The sequence below is a fragment of the Orussus abietinus genome, unplaced genomic scaffold, assembly GCF_000612105.2.
Source record: "Orussus abietinus isolate OABI.00-Male unplaced genomic scaffold, Oabi_2.0 scaffold18, whole genome shotgun sequence".
Lineage (NCBI taxonomy): Eukaryota > Metazoa > Arthropoda > Insecta > Hymenoptera > Orussidae > Orussus > Orussus abietinus.
Window position 1 is genome coordinate 415,342 of NW_019396011.1, and position 17,539 is coordinate 432,880.

The 17,539-nt window shown below is 48.8% G+C and overlaps 2 protein-coding genes across 5 annotated transcripts; one reads left to right on the top strand and one right to left on the bottom strand.

Moving 5' to 3' along the window:
• The first annotated feature begins 13 nt into the window (after positions 1–13).
• LOC105700322 (GTP-binding protein Rheb homolog) lies at positions 14–2,551 on the top strand. Of its 3 annotated transcripts, none has more exons than XM_012426064.2 (6): positions 14–96; positions 666–770; positions 838–909; positions 986–1,193; positions 1,288–1,417; positions 1,496–2,551. In XM_012426064.2, exons 2-6 carry the CDS (start codon positions 680–682, stop codon positions 1,583–1,585), a joined length of 591 nt encoding a protein of 196 aa, XP_012281487.1. In that variant the 5' UTR covers positions 14–96; positions 666–679; the 3' UTR covers positions 1,586–2,551. The 3 variants fall into 3 exon arrangements, with proteins under 3 accessions (XP_012281487.1, XP_012281486.1, XP_012281488.1); XM_012426063.2 differs by having other exon boundaries at positions 53–263; XM_012426065.2 differs by lacking the exon at positions 14–96 and adding an exon at positions 300–593.
• A 373-nt stretch (positions 2,552–2,924) lies between these two features.
• On the bottom strand, positions 2,925–17,069 carry LOC105700319. Of its 2 annotated transcripts, none has more exons than XM_012426056.2 (5): positions 16,634–17,069; positions 16,022–16,138; positions 13,852–15,804; positions 13,475–13,640; positions 2,925–13,371 (listed from the first exon to the last, which is right to left on the bottom strand). In XM_012426056.2, the coding sequence occupies exons 1-5, from the start codon at positions 16,697–16,699 to the stop codon at positions 13,136–13,138; spliced, it is 2,538 nt and encodes an 845-aa protein (XP_012281479.1). In that variant the 5' UTR covers positions 16,700–17,069; the 3' UTR covers positions 2,925–13,135. The 2 variants fall into 2 exon arrangements, with proteins under 2 accessions (XP_012281479.1, XP_012281478.1); XM_012426055.2 differs by having other exon boundaries at positions 16,013–16,138.
• Positions 17,070–17,539: the final 470 nt, after the last annotated feature.

Sequence of the window (17,539 nt, forward strand, 5' to 3'; positions counted from 1 at the left end):
TGTTTCTCACGGTCTTGGTCCGCGCGTTGCCGCGCAGCACCGCGATATTCCGCGAGACGAAATACGTGCCCGAGGCGGCCGAACGAGCAGGCTGGAGTAAGCGCACCTTGTCAACTAATTAATCGCACGCTTTTTTCCTTCGTATCCGTGAGTGGCTGCGTCTGCCCGCGACTGCCCTCGAGAAATATCGAATGGCCGTACGCAGCGCGTGACGTCGGCCACGAAGAGGCACTGGCGTTGTCTGGCGTAGCTCCTTAACCTAGGTAAATGTCAGAAGACGTCACACGGAGAGTGACCTCGGGCCAGAGCGTCGGGTCTCGAGGCGTCATTTTAATCGAAAGAATGAAACGCCGGACGGAGAATCACATTTTCGACTTTTCGTTCTTTCACTTCGACCGGACTCGGCCACGAGCAAGCGGTCGTTGAAGCCTTTTCTGGCATCCTTTCGCGGCGCAACTTACTCTGACAATGATACGCACAATGCAATAAATCGGAACCGCGCTTTTACGCACCTAAGATTCAGAGGATTTTCGTCCAAATTCTTAGGAGATTAGATATCTTAAAGGTCGTTCCAAAGGAGGTCACGAGAAACTGTTGGTTCTACTGCAGATAAAAAATTAATTTGGACGTTTTCGAGTCGATTGGTTAGCAGTTTTCTTTTGCAGGGTGTAATCGGAGTATGTACCAAATTTTATGGACAGCGCCTCTTTCGAATTTAACCATGCCGCCGAAGCAAAGGAAAATCGCTATTATGGGTTATAGGTCCGTGGGTGAGTAATCGTCGTGTTGGAGGTAAACCTGAAAAAAGTAAGATGGCATAAAATTTATTCCTTGTAGGAAAGTCGTCTCTCAGCATACAGTTTGTCGAAGGACAGTTTGTTGACTCTTATGATCCAACGATCGAAAACAGTAAGGATACTTTTTTGGTAATGCGAAAGTCTTTAATTAAAATTTGTATCGACTCATTGCCCTTTTCCTTTTGCAGCTTTCACAAAAAGTACCCGGGTTCACAGCCAAGACTACGAGGTTAAGTTAGTCGACACGGCAGGTCAGGATGAGTATAGTATATTTCCCACGCAGTACTCGATGGACATTCACGGATATGTATTGGTATACAGTATAACTAGTGCGAAGAGTTTTGAAGTTGTACAAATAATTTATGACAAGCTATTGGACATTACAGGCAAAGTTCAGTAAGTCTCTCCCGTTTGATTTCATTCGCTCCGCGTTTGCAAATAACTGGTCGATAACATTACTAATAATCCCCAATTTCTAACATTTTTTTAGCGTACCAATTGTATTAGTAGGGAATAAAACTGATCTCTACGTAGATCGGATGATTTCCACGGAACAAGGTAAACGTCTCGCGGACTCTTGGCATGCAGCTTTTCTGGAAACTAGTGCAAAACAGAACGAGGTAACGACATGTGAACGATTACTCTTAAACGTATCAAACATAAAGCCGACACCTTTTAATAGGAAGAAATTATTCTAGTCCGTTGCCGATATATTCCACACGTTATTAATCGAGATTGAGAAGGCGGATGGCAACGTTCACGAGAAGCCAAATTGCATCGTCTCTTGAGTTCGATTAGCTAGGGTCTTGGAACGATGCAACTAACGTTATCACAATTTTGGCACATGTAAATGAGTCGAAGAAGGAAAACCTTAATTTAGTTCGGCAATATTACAAGCACCGAGAGGAACGCCTGACGCCCTGGTCGCAACGGTTCTACGGTCGCTTAATTTCAAAATTGGATCGAGGGGAAGCAAGACCAGTAAATTTTGAATAGTCTCAATTATTGTTCACCGGCTTGGTGTTTGTAATGTACTCGCCATTACGTATTATTGGATACAGGAACGTGTAAAAGAAAAAAAAAGAAAGCATCGACCGCGATCTCTCTTCGAGCCGACAAGTGCGTTCAATGGGATACATACCGGAGAGCATAGGTCAGCATGGTACTCGTAATTGCAATATCTAGTGAATACCCTGCATCTTTCCCTGCGACATGGAGCTCAAGATCGTCGTTAGTGGACTCCTGCATCGGACGTTACGTACCTGGACATTGTGTCGATAAACGATTTTTTTTCTCGTGGGTGCAGATGTATCGAGTACACCGATGCGAGTTTCAATTCGTCGGTGAGCTGTCAAAGATCACGTGTTCCTGACACATCGGTCTCATTTCGTTCTCTTTACTTTATATTAAGGCTATAGGATTACGGCACACCTAGTGCCGTACCTCCGGGAACTCGTTGACGATGCGATGCTCCGAATGAGCTTCTGTCCGCCGAGAATTCGATTTTTGACATTTTTTTAACAAGCGGAAGTTACGATATCTACCATCATAGGTACATACGCGAGAACGATGCATTTGAGAGAATAGTTCGCTCTAGGCGGGCATCGCATCGTTCGAGTTCTCGACGTACCGTAGGTTTACGTGCTAAAGATGTATACCACCCTCGAAAGAGAGAAGACATGTAAATACAAAGAGAGCCTGACGTCGTACGACGCGAGGTATGTAATAACCGTAAAATAAAAATGGAAACGAAACTACTCTCCTGCGCGCACACGTATCGCAGACATTTCACGTGGCAAATTGTTTGCAAATTGTAAGTCGATTTTCATCATACGACGAGTACGAATTTCTATCCGCGAAGGGTCTCGATCCCTCGCGAGAGATCCTTGTGAACATGAAAGATACCATTTATTTATCATTTCCTGGGACAAACGAGTTTACATAGAAAGGACACTTTGAATAAAACGCAACTGGCCCGACCACTAGCGGATCGGAAGATGTAGACAAAGTGGATCGTTAGAATTCCTACAGGTGTATCACCCTCGCCGTACAGTGAGGTCCCTAACCAGGTTCGAAACAAGGCGAGCGACCGATCGTTTCTTCCCCATTTTTTTTTATTTCCTTCCCTCCTATTCCTCCCCTCGAGTTTTTAATCCCCGAGAGGAGACGGATCGCTCGCACGAGGGGATAGCTACGTTACAATAAATATAGCCATATCCACGTAAACGCGTATCACCGACCAAGCACCTCGGATTTCGAAACGAAACACCAAACGAGGTTACCAACGCGAGAGCGAGTAGACGTTTAAATATTATAAATTATTAACACGCGCCGATGGAACTCCCCGAAACGCTCGCCTCTTTCTTCCTCTCCCTCCCTCCTCTCCCCTCTGCGTCCCATTCGCGTAACAACGGTACTCGATCTACGAGAAAAATTCTAGTAAGGTACAAACGGGAGTTTCATCTCGGTTCGACAGGCGGATAATAACATATTAAGCTCGGGTTTATTTACTTAATTCTACGTCTGCGACGCGCTAGAAAATACAGGCCCGCGCCCTTTTCAATTGACGAGTTCGCCCCGGCGAAAGAAACTCCTCAAATGGTTCGTGTCTCGGTCCATTGGCAAACAGGCCAGGCCACGTCCGACTTGTACTTCGAATCTCTCCGGTATTCCTTTCTTTCACCGAGGCTCTATCGACGAGAAGGTCTCCTAGTCGAGGAAACGCCAATTTCCCGATCGTACCTCGCGTTCATTTTTTAAAGACCCATGCGAAAGGGTCATCGAACTTTCCCCCGAAACTGGGTACATAGAATGGTTTCAAATCTTACGATATAAATATGGAAAGTCTCCACGTTCACGTTGTAGTTTCGATCTGCGACGGAAGTTAAGGGAAACTGACGTCTTTCGACCGGTCACCCTCTCGATCGAAAGTGCATTCGTTATTTGAGCAAGAGGCCCTACCGCGCATGCTCGCATCCCTACCTAGCGGACTAACTAACGGCGGCGCCAATAACGTCGATTACGTCGATTACGTCGATTACGTCGATTACGTCGATTACGTCGATTACGCCGAATCGCCCATTTCCCAGGGAAAGAAGGAGAGGCCAAGAGCATCTCCGTCCCCGTACGAGTCGAAATTTCCATCCCCCTCGCGTAATCATTAATCCTTCGAGCGCTAAGCCCATTTGGCATATGGGCGAATTTCATCAGGGCGTGCAAGCAATATTGGACCAAACGTCGGACGAACTTATGCGTCCACCGCGCTCAAAGGGTTAAAGGTGGTAGGTAGTTCCATTTTTTTTTTCCACCCGTAGACCTAAAGCAGGACCTCGTTAGAACGGAGCAGGAGGTGGAAGGTCCAAGGGAGGACTCGAAAGTGAAAAGGTCTTGCTTTGGCTCCGAGGGCTTTAAAAAAGGGGGCATTAATTTCGACTCGAGTGGCCCTTCGCCGTGCGGCGTCGTCGACGAATCGCGACGGATCTACCATAATTAGGTACGGTTTGTGCACGGTGGTCGTTGAAGTCTCTGTGCGCACGTATCTGGGTAGAAACGGCCGATAGGCGAAAATGATCGCGACGACCAACGTCGAATATCGCGACCGAACGAATCGGGGGGAGGAAAAGTCGCGGTTAAACGAGCTACGAGAAGTACGCCCCCGGTTCGCCCTTGTACACCCACGTGGTGCTCGGAGTATGCGAAGGTTTCTCTCTACCACAGCCCATATAACGACATCGTTTACGCGCTTAGGCGATATCGTTAACATTACATATACAATTAGAGTGATACGTATGGTACACTTAACGCAGGGTATAGAAAAAAAGAACCGGTCGGTTCTCGCTATCTAGCTCTCTAGGTTCTCTCCCAGACTTCACCCGGACCGAGTCGACGGGGTAACCGGGACACCCTGCCGAACCCTTCGGATTAACCCCTTACCCCCTCACTAGCGAGTACTATCTTTTATTTCTCCTTTTAACGGGGTTTGTCGAGTCGATTTTACAAAAGATCACAGTCCAGAAGCGTCGGCGTAGGGACCGAGGGATCGCCCTCGGTCGGAGTTAGGATCAACGGAAACGAGTCGCCCTATTTTTCTCTCTCCTCGACGTCGCCTTAAGTCGTTTAATCGAGAACGCGTAGATTCGCGTCGCTCGTCGGCGATTTCTCCCATTCCTCCCATCCCTTCGACTATTGCAAGTTGGACCTTCGGACAGACTCGGTAATTCGGCAGTACGTCAAAGTTCCCAAAAGGCCGACGATCGTTTAGACCGGTCTAACGGAGTCTAATCGTTAACGTTTAACATTTAACTCTGGATAATCGTTCTACAACATTAAACCGTCGAGCCCATTTCGCGAGACGGCGAGGGTTGATTCGGCCCTGACTTCGACTAAGCCTAAAAACACGATTAAAAGAAAAGAAGAAAAAAAAAGGGAACAAAGAAAAAGAAAAGAGCGAACAAAAATAAATTATAAATCTGCTATATGCCCTTCGTATATACGTTTTACATGTGTACATATATATATATATCTCACTCTCTAGCTTCTCTTTCGGTTTCTCTAGATGGATCGGAAGAAGAACGCGAATCGGGTTCCCCTTGCGCCCTCGGCCCCGTCGAGCTCCATCCCTCCAAGAAGTCCCCGTTCTAATTAAATAACATTATTGTAACGTAGTCGTTGTACGGTGTAACTAGTGGTCCACGAATCGAGGCCCTTCCATCCGAACCCGAGGATGCGCGGTCCCGATCTCCCCGAGGCATAAAAAAAAAGCTTCATCGAACGACGGAAATATTTCTTCGAGCAGTACCGAAGGGATGTATCGACAATACAAAGAATAATTACCCTCGACTCAAACGAACTCAAATTGTCATCCCGAAGAAACGTCGCGTCGAAACGTTTCTTTGTCACCGTACAAAGAAACATTTCTCCGGTTCGATAACCTTTTTTCCTCGGTGGATTGTCTGGCAAGAGAGCGAATCGACGCCCGCCCCGAACTCCTCCGATTTCCCTCAACGGATCGGAAGGATCGAAATCTCCCCTTGAAATTATCCTCCCCCTTATCGCCTCGTGTCCGGCGATAAGACGATTGCCCTTTGGCGCGGAGAACGGTGGAGGGCGCAAGGCTCGAGACAAGAGTCGAGGCAAGAGGGCGCGAAGATTGAAAGTTTCCCCTCCCTTTCTATCTATATACATACACCCTTCTCGCTATTGTACCTTTTACCTTCTAGGTCAGCTAACACCGAAACACCGATTATCATTGACTAATTGCAATCGCGAGCCGAGGTCTCCTCGAAGACCTTCCCCGTCGATTCGATCCTCGAGTTCGATACCGCGACGATAGTTCTCCCTTACAATTGACGATAAAGTCCGAGACCTATCAGGAATCGTCCCCTTTCCCGCGATATGTCAAATCTACATCGCGCATTAATATACAGCGGATATATATATATATAACCAACCGATCGAAACGACGACATTACTAGTTCTCCTCGAAAGCCGGGTTGAACATCGACGACTCCAAAAGCTTCCCTCTAATTTCTTAATAGCGGACGTAGTAATGATAATATTAATAATAATAGTAATAACAACAACAATGGGACAAAGCTGATAAAAAAGGAGTAGACGCTCCAATAAGGTAAATATGACGAAAAGATGACGTTCGTTGGACGATCAGTTTCTATCGGTAAACGCGTGAATGCAGAGAAAAAGAACCGAATAAGAAATGGCCATCGTCAAGGATAGTCGAAAGAAAAAAAAAATATATATATAGAAATAAAAAGAAGCGATAAATGAAACAAAGGATCACGAGATTTCCGCGGAACGCGCAGTTTAGTGTATCGATATTAAAGCCCGGATATCCCGAGGCGTTTGAAACGCCACCGGGGGCTGATATATGTATATATATAGATATATTTCTTATGTACAATTCAAGGATACCGCGACGTCGGGAATGCGATATATAAATACACGTACGCGCGACGTCGGAAGCGTTAACAAATAATACCATTTACAATTGCGAATTTTTTTTTTTTTCTTTCCATTGCGTCCTGCCCCTCTGTTCCCCGTCCGTGGCTCCGAGAGCAAAACTTTAAACTTTAATCAGTCTGAATTAATTCCGCCACCTTTCTCCGCCCAGCTCGATATAACGTCTCTCCCCCCAAGTAGCAGATATATTAAATATATTAAATATATTAATATACCCCGCCCCAAGACCCCCATTTTTGTTTCTCTCCCCCTCCGCGGTTCGACGTTAATATTTCCCCGATTGCAAATATATATATTAATACATGAAATATACACCCCTCCCGATGTACCCCACGGCTTGCACCTGTATATCGTTATAACAAACAAGCGGACGGGAATGACACTGTTGCTAGTTAGACGATAGTATATGTACGCGCATACTATCCGTTCGCTCAAACGCGAGATACATAAGTAAATATAAATATTAGGTATGTTAGATGTAGCAGGTATAATAGTCGAGGTACCGGGACACGCATCCGGACCCGCCTCAGAATACCCATCCGAATACGTGCCCGCGTTAGGTCGCTTTTCGCGCGACCCAGCCACGGGAATTAGTGCCTTAAGCGGTGCATCGAATACGCACAAGCCCACGTTGTATCGGGCCTCCTAGAAAGCGCTATTAAAACTCGCTAAATACGAAATACGTCCCCGGTTAGATACCCCTTGGTCCACCGAGGGGTCTCCATGTGATATGCACGTAAAACTTGCAATAACGAACCCCTACGAGTTTGCACGTGAGCCTCCCCTTTCCCCACCTCGCCTATCTACTTCTCCAAGGTACATTTATATGTCGCGTACAGACGTATATACACGTACATGTATATATATCTGTGCAACGCGAGTGGTATATATTAATTTATATATATATATTTTTTATATATCCGCATATCTCTATTATTTTAACTGCAATTCCGCCCTGGGCTGCGCACGTCTCTCTTCCTTGCGGCGCATCAATTCACACACGCAGTTTTCGCTTTTTTTTCTCACTCTCTCTCATTCGCTCCGTGTACTCGATACGGACTATACGGTATTAGGTAATCGTAACGTTAGCGTAGTACCTCTTATTAACCAGACTTGTAATTTCACATTGAGCCATCTATGTCGCGATTGCGCCGTTAAAAGGCGAAACTCCTGCGGTTGACCGCGCGCAGAACTGGTTGCATCTTTCGACATTTTCCTTCTTTCTATCCCGCAAATTTCTCATCTCACGGGGAAACGCCGCCAAACGGAAAAGAACCGAGCATCGGTACGCTAATTATTGACCGTAAATTATTTGAATTACCGATAAGTTGCGATAAGATAAAAAAAAAAAAAGGCGAGGAGAGAAGGGTTCAAGGAAGACGAAATGCTCGCGGAGAAATGCAACAAGAGAGTCCGGGGACGGAAGGAGGCAAAGAGGAATAGTCTTTCCGTTGGCGATCGTTTTCGCCGCAGCTCGGTCCTCGCGGCCGTTCAGGCGCGGGTCAACCGCGTTCACGCCCATTAGTCGTCGGCGCGTACATACGCGGACTATCGTCTATGCGTTTACGTCAATATGTAAACCGCGCACACCGAGTACGGTGCACTCTCTAATAACGAAACAAATGTTAAGGAAGAAAGTAAGCAAGAAAGAAACGCAGGGATGGGAAAGCCCAGAAGGTCGATTCGTAGGGACCCGATTCTCACGTCCATACCGATATTTTTTCGCATAGGAATAGATTCGCAAAAAAAAAAGTCTTATCATTGCAAAGTCGCGTCATCGGTCAACTCGAGAATAGGATCCCTGTGTTCTTGGTTCGCCTCGTTTTCCCTTCCCCCGTTTCCGTCTCTTCAGCGACATATCTTATCGAGCGAGTACAGGGACGCCAGGCGGGTCGCAAGCTTAACATTGGTCATTGTTGCATATCATTAATCGCATTTTGACGTTACCATCCGCGGCACGCTTCGATAGGTATCGGTTAAACCGTGTCCATGCGTGCACATATACGTACGTATACCCGCACCCACATACCGTGTGTACTTAATATTACATATCGTTAGATACTTCTCGTTGGTACCGTTATATATACATATATATATACCTCTGTCGTGTATATACATATACATATATTTAGTATATAATATCACATGCAAGTAAAACAGGATTGTCAGACACATAACCTACTAGATAGAGCTCTAAACCCCTATGTAGTGATCCGCGACTGCGTGGCGCAAGACTTACCGACTCGTTACAACTCTAACCGATATTTATATATATATATATACCATGTACGAGTTGAACTTTCGCGATAACTAATTTTGCCGATCGGAGATTACTCCTTTGATCTCTTGTATGCTTAAAAGCGGAGAACCGGCCTTCTAATTGGAAAACCAGAGTCGAGGTGCGCCTCCCCGTTACGTTCCGGGTATCGAAAGTGCCATATCTCTTTCCCTAATAGATTTGAAAGAAAAAAAAAAAAAAAAGTAACGAGCACCTATCGTTCGATCGATCGTCGATCGATCAACGATCGGGGAAGTACCCTCGGACGATTGCACCTAATCGCGTGCCTAACTACCGCTAAACGTTACCCTAACGTCGACTAACTATTCTCTCGGAGAGGACACCCTGATACATTACATCCACGTATTTATCGTTTAATATCTAACACATCCCGTAATTAAGCGCCATTTAAACGTAGAACGTGTGCCCGTGATCGTGATCGCGATCGAGTACCCCTAATCAGGATCCGTCGATCTTACGATTTCCATTTCCCTGACCCGGATGGAATCGTTAGACGATCGTAACGATCAACGTAGACGCGGTATCGGAGTATCCTTAATCGTAGATACGCTCGCTAGCGGAAATCGTTGCGGCCTCTGGCACAATTTGTCATCGCGTATTCTACGTCGACTTCGTACCTAGGTCGGGAGTACGAGATATGCTTAGTAGTGAACTGCTAGATTTCTTCTTTCGTTCTTCTCCTACGGACAGTTTTGGTACAACCGACACATGGAACCTTGCATCTATACGTCGACTTTTACGCTACGCGTAAACGTGTCTCTTGGTGTTGAATACAATTGAAACGATTCGAGAGTGCATAGAAAAATCCCGGTCACTCGACGACGCGAATAACGGTGAGATCGTTGTTAAGCGACGTTAATAAAAAAAATATATATGTATTAAAAAGAAAAACGCATGCCCCGCCTCGAAGTACCGAAAAGAAAAAAAAAAACCTGTAGGAATAGATATTACTCATATTTCTTTTTTTTTCCGCTTTAACTCGCCATTGTGCGTTTCTTTTTCAACGTTCTCCCGGATAACGTTAAGAGTAGAAAAATCTCATCGCGCGATAAACTCCGCCACCGGTCGGGGAAGAAGAAAGAGAGAGAGAGAGAGCTCCCGAGGGAGCCGAAATTTTCTCAAAAGTAGAAAAAATCCAAGTACCGAGGAACTCCGAAGGAGAGGAGTACGACGAGGAACGGGGGTCCGTCAACGTAAGGACAAACTGCAGTATCAAAAATCTTCCGACACGGTGACTCGACCAGGTTCGGATTTACCGTGAATATATATATATCGTAATTGAGCGTAAGAACGTGCCCTGTAATTAGCCCCTGTTAAAGCGAGAGAAGAACACCGTTAAGTACACCGTGCGTTGCAAATTCGTTGACATTCCGAGCGACTCTCGGTAGGTAATCGAAGGAAGATCTCCCATCCCCGCAAAGTGCATAAACTCGTTCAGAAAAATATCGGCACGACCGTCCTCGAACATCGGAATACCCGCACCGGAGGAACCAAGAGGTCGGAACGAAAGAAACGAGTCTCCCCATGCACGGAAAATCGGTCCATCCGGGATCTAACGTAGAGGAAATTCAGAACGCGAGCCAACCGAACGAGCGAACGAGCGAACGAACGACGGAAACCTAATAGTAGAAGCAAACTCTTAGCGAAGTCCTCTCGCAGCCATGTAACAAGGAGATCGCCGTAGTAGGAGTTATCACAGTTAAATACACGGACGTATAGCCACGCATCCGCCAAAAAGCCAAAGGAAACGTACGACGGTGCGCGACACCTTTCCATTATCCTCGGTCGGATCGAAAAGAAGCGCCATAAGTTTCCACCTCTGAATTGAGAAATTTACAAAAATCATTCTCGCGCGAAATGCAGAAACACGGCCTTCGCAGTAAACCGCGAACGCCGAGAAAACCCCGGACGCCAACGAAAGAAGCCTTTGAACAATGTCGGTAACCGCGGTTCGTTGCATAATTCCGGGTTAAAAGGCGAAGACATCGTCCAAGAATCGGGCGAAAACAAAAGCCAGAGGACCGAGCCCTGATTTCCTCCTCGTAGAGAGAGAGAGAGAGAGAGCCGACCTCGCGAGTCCGCGAGTTGGATAGCTAAAAGTCGCACAAAATACATGACTCTCGGTTGGCGACCGACAGAGTACGGTACCCTAGGATATCCAGCGAATAGTAAAAACGTTAAAAACGAAGGCGAAGACGCGCGTGCCCCCTCCCCTAGGCCCAGGGGGGTTCTCGTCGCGTTTCGCGTAGTCTCTCCGCCCCTCGGCCCCTTGTAACCCCCGATACAATTCGAGAGAGCGCGACGCCTGCTACATTTTTTATCAGGGGGTGAACGAGCGTCCGTCGGGTTCGCATATGCTCTCCCGAAGATGCGAAACGAGTCAGGCATCGAAAGAAACGAGGAACGGGTCCCTCGTCGAGACGAAGACATTATTTAAGTGGTGCCGACTTCCCTCGGGATGAGTTAAACGCGAGATCGCTTCTATACCGAAACTGCGACGAATTTTGCAACCGGTGTAACCGAAGGGACAAAGTGTCGTCGAGGAAACAGTTTCCCATTTAACGAGAAAGGGGTCGGGGGAGGGGAAGTTGACAACGTATCTTTCGGTTGATCGTCGCGGTCGTTTCTAGGAAGCTACGGAGTCAATTTGCAAGGCACACCCCAGTACGTACGCATGCGTGTACCGTTCGAACGTGCAACGAAATAGACGGCACGCGTGCAAAGGCGCAAAGACGCATTACTCGGGGACGTAGGTACGCATACCGGATATACGCGTAGACGCGCGAAAGACATAATACGTACGTATTAAACGGTCGAGTGGACAGCATCCGGATTGCTTTGTAACGTAGACACGACGGATACACCTACGATGGATTAGGACCTCCCCGGAGCGAGACCGGGAGCGATAACGTATCCCGCCGAAAAGTTGCTCAAAAACTCCCATGGAATACCTCCTCGACTACCGTAAAAAGCAAACAATTGACCTTAGAATTTCCACGGTATCCTCGAGTGTCAACGACGAACGATTCCTACGACAATTGGAGGGGGCGACTTTTACGACCGATTAGGATATCTCCCTCCGACCGGACATTGAATTCGACTCGACGATCGACCGACGCCGTAGGTACGCGAAAACATTTGGGACTTTCTCGGAGAACTCGAAGAAGTTAGTCTCCGTAGAAAATGATCCCTGACACGACTGGGGTCGCTCTCGCTCCGGAGCGTCACCGCCGGTTCCCGAAGTCTCTCTCTACTTGACACACATTTTGGGTCACACACTTAAGGAAGGCCACATTTAACTATTCTAGAAATCCTTTAAATCTAGCGTTTGGACTAACACACTCATAAAATCGAGCCGAGATCCCCTGTGGGGATCCGTCTCTACCTAAGCGAGTAATGGTCGGAGCTGTTTCGCGAACGGGTCCATCCGAGAGCACCCACGAGACCCCGAGGACGTGACCGGACCAACCCTCCTCGCCATCGTCCACGGGATCCTCGGAATCGGTTTCTCGGGATGGCCTCGTAGCGCGCGTTAAAAAACTACGGAATCGCGATTGGCGCGTAAAAAATCCACGGCGGAACCTTTCGAGGACGAAGAGTCCCGCCGGTCGCATCCTCGCTGCCGCGAGCCAGCCGGACACCTCCTCGACGGAGGAGCCCTCTTCCTCTCCTCGCGCGTGTCGGAAAAGCGCCAACCCGAGGAGAGTCAGTTGGCAACGATAATAAATTAGCACCAGGAATCAGAAACGCCAGCTAGATCCTGCTCAGAAGAAGCTTAGCCGGGCCGGGAACGGCTCTTGCGGTTCTGCTTATAATTACAGTACTAATAGTCGGATACGCGCGTATATACGCGTATACGCATATGCACAAATGCATGCACGCGTATATACGCGTGTACGGTTCCGTGTATGTGTATAGGTATATAATGCAGTGTATACGTAACGGAGTCTGAAGCAAGCGGAGTCACGAGACACGCCCTGGTCCCGGTCATCGATAGTCGAAGCGAGTCCCGCCGCCTCGATCACGGTCTCGCGGTCGTCGGGGTTGCTCTCTTCCGAGTTTGCTAGGTGCAGCTTTGGTAAACCGGTGCTCCTCCCTTCGGGGCGGTCGGACTCAAGGACGGAGGCTGCCGCTCGATCGGCGGGCTCGTCAGGATCGGGTCCTTCGAGGTCTCCAGCACCTTCTTCTCGATCTCCACGTCGTAGAGGATGGTCGCTTGCATCGCGTTGTACATCCCGGTGCGCGCGAAACGGCACGCCTTCGCCAGCTCCAGAATGCTGCCGGCTAGAGCGAGGATGTCTGGAAGAAAAAATAAAAGGGCGTTTATGCGCGCGTCTAAAGCTGGCACGTGATCGTGCCGCGGGGATCACTCGGGGGTATCAAGAATATCGAATCTACGAACCTTTGTCGTCGTGCACGGCGATGCAGTGAGGATTCTCCTTTTGGCGCTTGTTAGCGTTGGCGATTTCTTGCTTGCGACGTTCCTGCACCAGTTTTATCGCTTCCAGCCAGTACTCCATGGCCTTGTGGACCCGCTGGTTCATCGAGGCTCCTCGCAGACGCTCCATCTTGGAGTTAAGAAAACCACGGAACGGTATTAACCCTCTAACTACGGCGGAGTCGGAATGCTGATATTTGATATGAATTCGATATTGATTTGTCGCCACTATAGTGGTGCTTCGTAATTAAAGGGGTAAGTGAATCGCGCAAAAGAACGATCCAGGGACCGACGGTCCCTTCGAGTGACTAGTGGAATTATCCGTTAAAATTGACACCAACCTTTGCAATAAGTGTGATGACCCTCGCGTGTTCCCTCAAGTGGTCGATGATGAGTCTATCGACCCGAGACGGATTCCCCTGCAACCTCGGGATAGGGATGTTGTTGGCACTGGTCACTCGTTTCCCGGGGAAACGAGCCGCCAGTCCGGCTTCGCACTTTTTGCGCTCCTTCTCGAGCTGTTTGAACTGCTCGTAGGTCTGCTCGAGCCTAAGGTGCAGCACGCTGGAAGGGCCCGATCTCCTGGCAGGTCCGTTGCCGTTCCTCAGGTTCAAACCACCGCCGCCGCCGAAGAGGACCGATATGGGATGGAGCCTGGGCATCGGCACCGGGACGGGCATCGGCATGACGGATGGAAAGACCGCCCTGGCCGCGGTGCCCTGCATCAGCCTCGCGTTGAAGGGAACTTCGTTGGACGACATGCTGGACATCCTATGCATCCCGTGCATCTGTTGCTGACGTTGCTTCATGATGTGGTTGAAGATATTGTTATTGACGGAAGCTCCGGTCATCGGTTGGGCAAGGTGGTTCGCCCCGGAGGGGAACATCTTATTGGTAAGGTTGAACGCGTCCATCTTGTAGCCACAGCTGGTACCACCGGTTCGCTTTAGGCCATTTTGATAGGCCACCGTGTTCTGCGGCAAGGTTTTTATGCTCTCGACGTTGTTGGCAGTGTAACGTTGATAACCATTCGTGGCCTGGTAATTGTACTTGTCCATTGATTGCTCCATGTTTCGGCAGGAGAGATTGCGAGGAAAACTCATAGGCGAGTAGTTCTGGGGTAATTTCTGCTTTGGTGTCGGACTGTGTACCTTTAGTAGAGTATTGCCGGCCCTGTGGTCCACGAGGGAGTTGCCGTCGGTCGAGCACAAATCGCTCGGCGACGTAGCAGCTAATTCGTTCAAGGTGGAGTAACGATTCAGCAGGCGTTTGTAATTTTGCTCCATCGGTCTGTCCAATTTGTAGCCGTGGGACTGTTGCAAAAAGTATTGCTCGTTCGGCATCGACACGTTTGGAACGTTACCGATGTTCACGTTGGCCGACTCTTGTAGGTCCTTGTATTCTTCGAAGTTGTTTCGTTGAAAGGTGCCGGCGTAACAGTTTTGCAAAGCAGGGTCCACGGGAGAGAAGTGCTGCAGTGGCGAATTAGACAGGAAGCCGGAGTCCGCACTGAGATCCGTCAGTGCCGAACTGGGCCTGTAAGCTTGATTGGAGGCAGTCCCGGTGTACGAATCGTGCATACCGAGGATTGGATTACCGTGCAGATTGTGAGAAACGCTTTGCTCGAGGTTACAATGTAAATCCACGTCATTGTGAGAGAGGTTATCGGAAGAGTCCACGGCTAGATTAAGAGCTATGTTGAAATTAAAATCCGGATCGGTGCAGGACTGAATCTGCTGGTAGTTACCGAACAAATCTTTGGCATAGTCCGACGCGAGGATGCTTTCGGACCAGTTGTTAAGTTGTGCGTTGTATTCTGGTCCATTTGTAGTCGTGGCCAATCCATTGGACGGCGATGCGTAATTTCGTCCAATGCACGAAACCCCGTCGCTGGCATTAGGTGCAAAGCGTTGTGGCTCGGAACACTGTAGACCGGTTACGAGACCTCCGGGATAATTCTGAACTCGATCAACTGACTGGCTCGTTCGTTCACCGAGGCCCAGGGTGTTCAGCCCGACACAGGCATTGTTGTACTCTCGATCATTTTCCGTTTGAAATGGGATACCATTCGGTAGTTTGCCAAAAGCGTAACGAATCTGAAGTCCATTGACTTCGGTGGGGCAGGAACTCGTACCGTTTCGGGGTTTACCCACTCGGGATCTCTGAATCGTTCCATCGTAACCAGGGACGTACACGTCGTCTTGGACAATGGAGTCGTCGTCGAGAATCTTTGCAACCAGGTCATTGACCATCGAATTACTTAAATCTAGACATTCTTCGTCTTCAGGGATTCCCTACAATTTAGAGAAAAAAACCATTGATCTCTACATGCTGTAAGTCTTTATATTGGAGTCCTGCATAAATCCCCAAAAAAAAATCTTTTCGACCGTCGCAACACCGACCACGTAATTGAGTGACTCGTTCCCCCCATCGTCCCTAACCTTAATATTCCATAGTCCACGAGTTGTCCTATCCTTAACAATTTTTCATTTGTTCACCAACCTTTCCTACCTTCTCGTTAGAACGTCCATCCAGCAGGTTGTAGTTCCAGGGGTCGTACTCGCCTCGGATATCGCTGCTGGTGCGATTGCTGGTCGGCATCTCGAACATACTGATGTCGCGTTCGACCTGCAAACACAAGAAGCCCTTACGAACCATAACCACCCCGGGCGCACTATACAACTTCCACTAATCTTAATTCTAAAAACCTCACGTAAATAACTCTCGCGATAAATAACCTCAACGTTCCCCCGCCCCAATCGTTTCAGGAAAATATTTCCTCATTCGCACCTCTGAGACGCCGTTTCGGAGTCTAACACCTACACCAAACCGTGAGCTGTGATGCATGGTCACGCATATTCTACGCACTTGACCGCACGTACTCCAAGTATATCAGGAAAAGAAAGAGGGATTTATAAACGTTAAAGTCGGCCGCCGCAGAGGCAGTCGTCCCTGGGAGAAACTAACCCGATCGGGGCAATATTCCCCGTCGCAGCCGGTATCCGACGAACGTCGCAGTTGCCGTTTGATCGCGTTGCGACGGCCATTCGCGACGGAGGGGGACACGGCCGCCGGGGCAGACGGAAAGGAGAAGTTCAAGCCACGCGAGAACGCGCGAAATACCTTGCCGAGGGCGAGAGCATTGTTGCCGATGATCGCAGCCAGGTTCTGGACCTCAGAGAGAGCCATTTGTTAGGAGTCAGGATTGTCGCCTGCCATTCCCCTCGTCCCACTGATTCGCCCCGACTCGTCCGCTCGTGGATGGTCGCGGCCCCCGTCACGGCTGGTTACGGCTTCCGCGAGTCGCCGCGTGCCGCCGTGGCGCTGCCGCGACTTAACCTCAACGCTCGACCCGCTCGCCGTACGTCGACTACGCCTCCCGCTCGTCACGATTCGTTGTCGACAGATTCTTCGTGGTTCCTCGTTCACGAGACATTACCCGCGTATTTAACTTCCCGACGTTCGACGTAGTAGCGACGCGATGGACGGTCGTACACTGGCGACTCCGATTCCACGACGCGAATCGGACGCAGGCGTAGCTGCGACCAGCGCGCCCCAAAGCACCACCAAACGCCCGGTGACAAGTGTCGAGACGCTCTCGCAGCAGGTTCTCCGAATTCCGTCTACAAGATCCAATGGTGCGTTCGGAAATCCATCAGAGATACGCCCGAAGAAGCGACGTCATTGGTCGGGAGCTCGCGCAAGATGGCGCCACCCGTGCGCCGCGAGCCCACGAACATTTAACCTCCCGCCAAAACTAGCACGCGATTTTCTCGCTCGCCGTTGCCAGATGCGAAAATTATTCGCGAGGAATGCGGACGATCAAAATGCCTCGCATTTCAGGGAATTCAGGGTTACGTTGGAATTCGTTCAACGGAATTCACGAACGGGTCGGGAACCGTCTGGAACTCGCGCCGCGCGTTTCCGCTTTCGAGATTAGAGACGAACGCGAGACTGACCGCGAATACTTTCCGAATCTTTACCTGGCTGGATGTTTACTCGCTTTAAAAATTCGGGTATCACGACTAG

What these genes read in the sequence shown, in the direction of transcription:
- LOC105700322 (XM_012426064.2), top strand. Translation starts at nt 680, where the DNA reads ATGTACCAAATTTTATGGACAGCGCCTCTTTCGAATTTAACCATGCCG. An exon ending in TGATCCAACGATCGAAAACA is followed by an intron (nt 910 to 985) that starts GTAAGGATACTT and finishes TTCCTTTTGCAG; the next exon opens with CTTTCACAAAAAGTACCCGG. An exon ending in GACATTACAGGCAAAGTTCA is followed by an intron (nt 1,194 to 1,287) that starts GTAAGTCTCTCC and finishes ACATTTTTTTAG; the next exon opens with CGTACCAATTGTATTAGTAG.
- LOC105700319 (XM_012426055.2), bottom strand. Translation starts at nt 16,699, where the DNA reads ATGGCTCTCTCTGAGGTCCAGAACCTGGCTGCGATCATCGGCAACAAT. An exon ending in ATGCTCTCGCCCTCGGCAAG is followed by an intron (nt 16,139 to 16,633) that starts GTATTTCGCGCG and finishes TTGTGTTTGCAG; the next exon opens with GTCGAACGCGACATCAGTAT. An exon ending in CTAACGAGAAGGTAGGAAAG is followed by an intron (nt 15,805 to 16,012) that starts GTTGGTGAACAA and finishes TCTAAATTGTAG; the next exon opens with GGAATCCCTGAAGACGAAGA.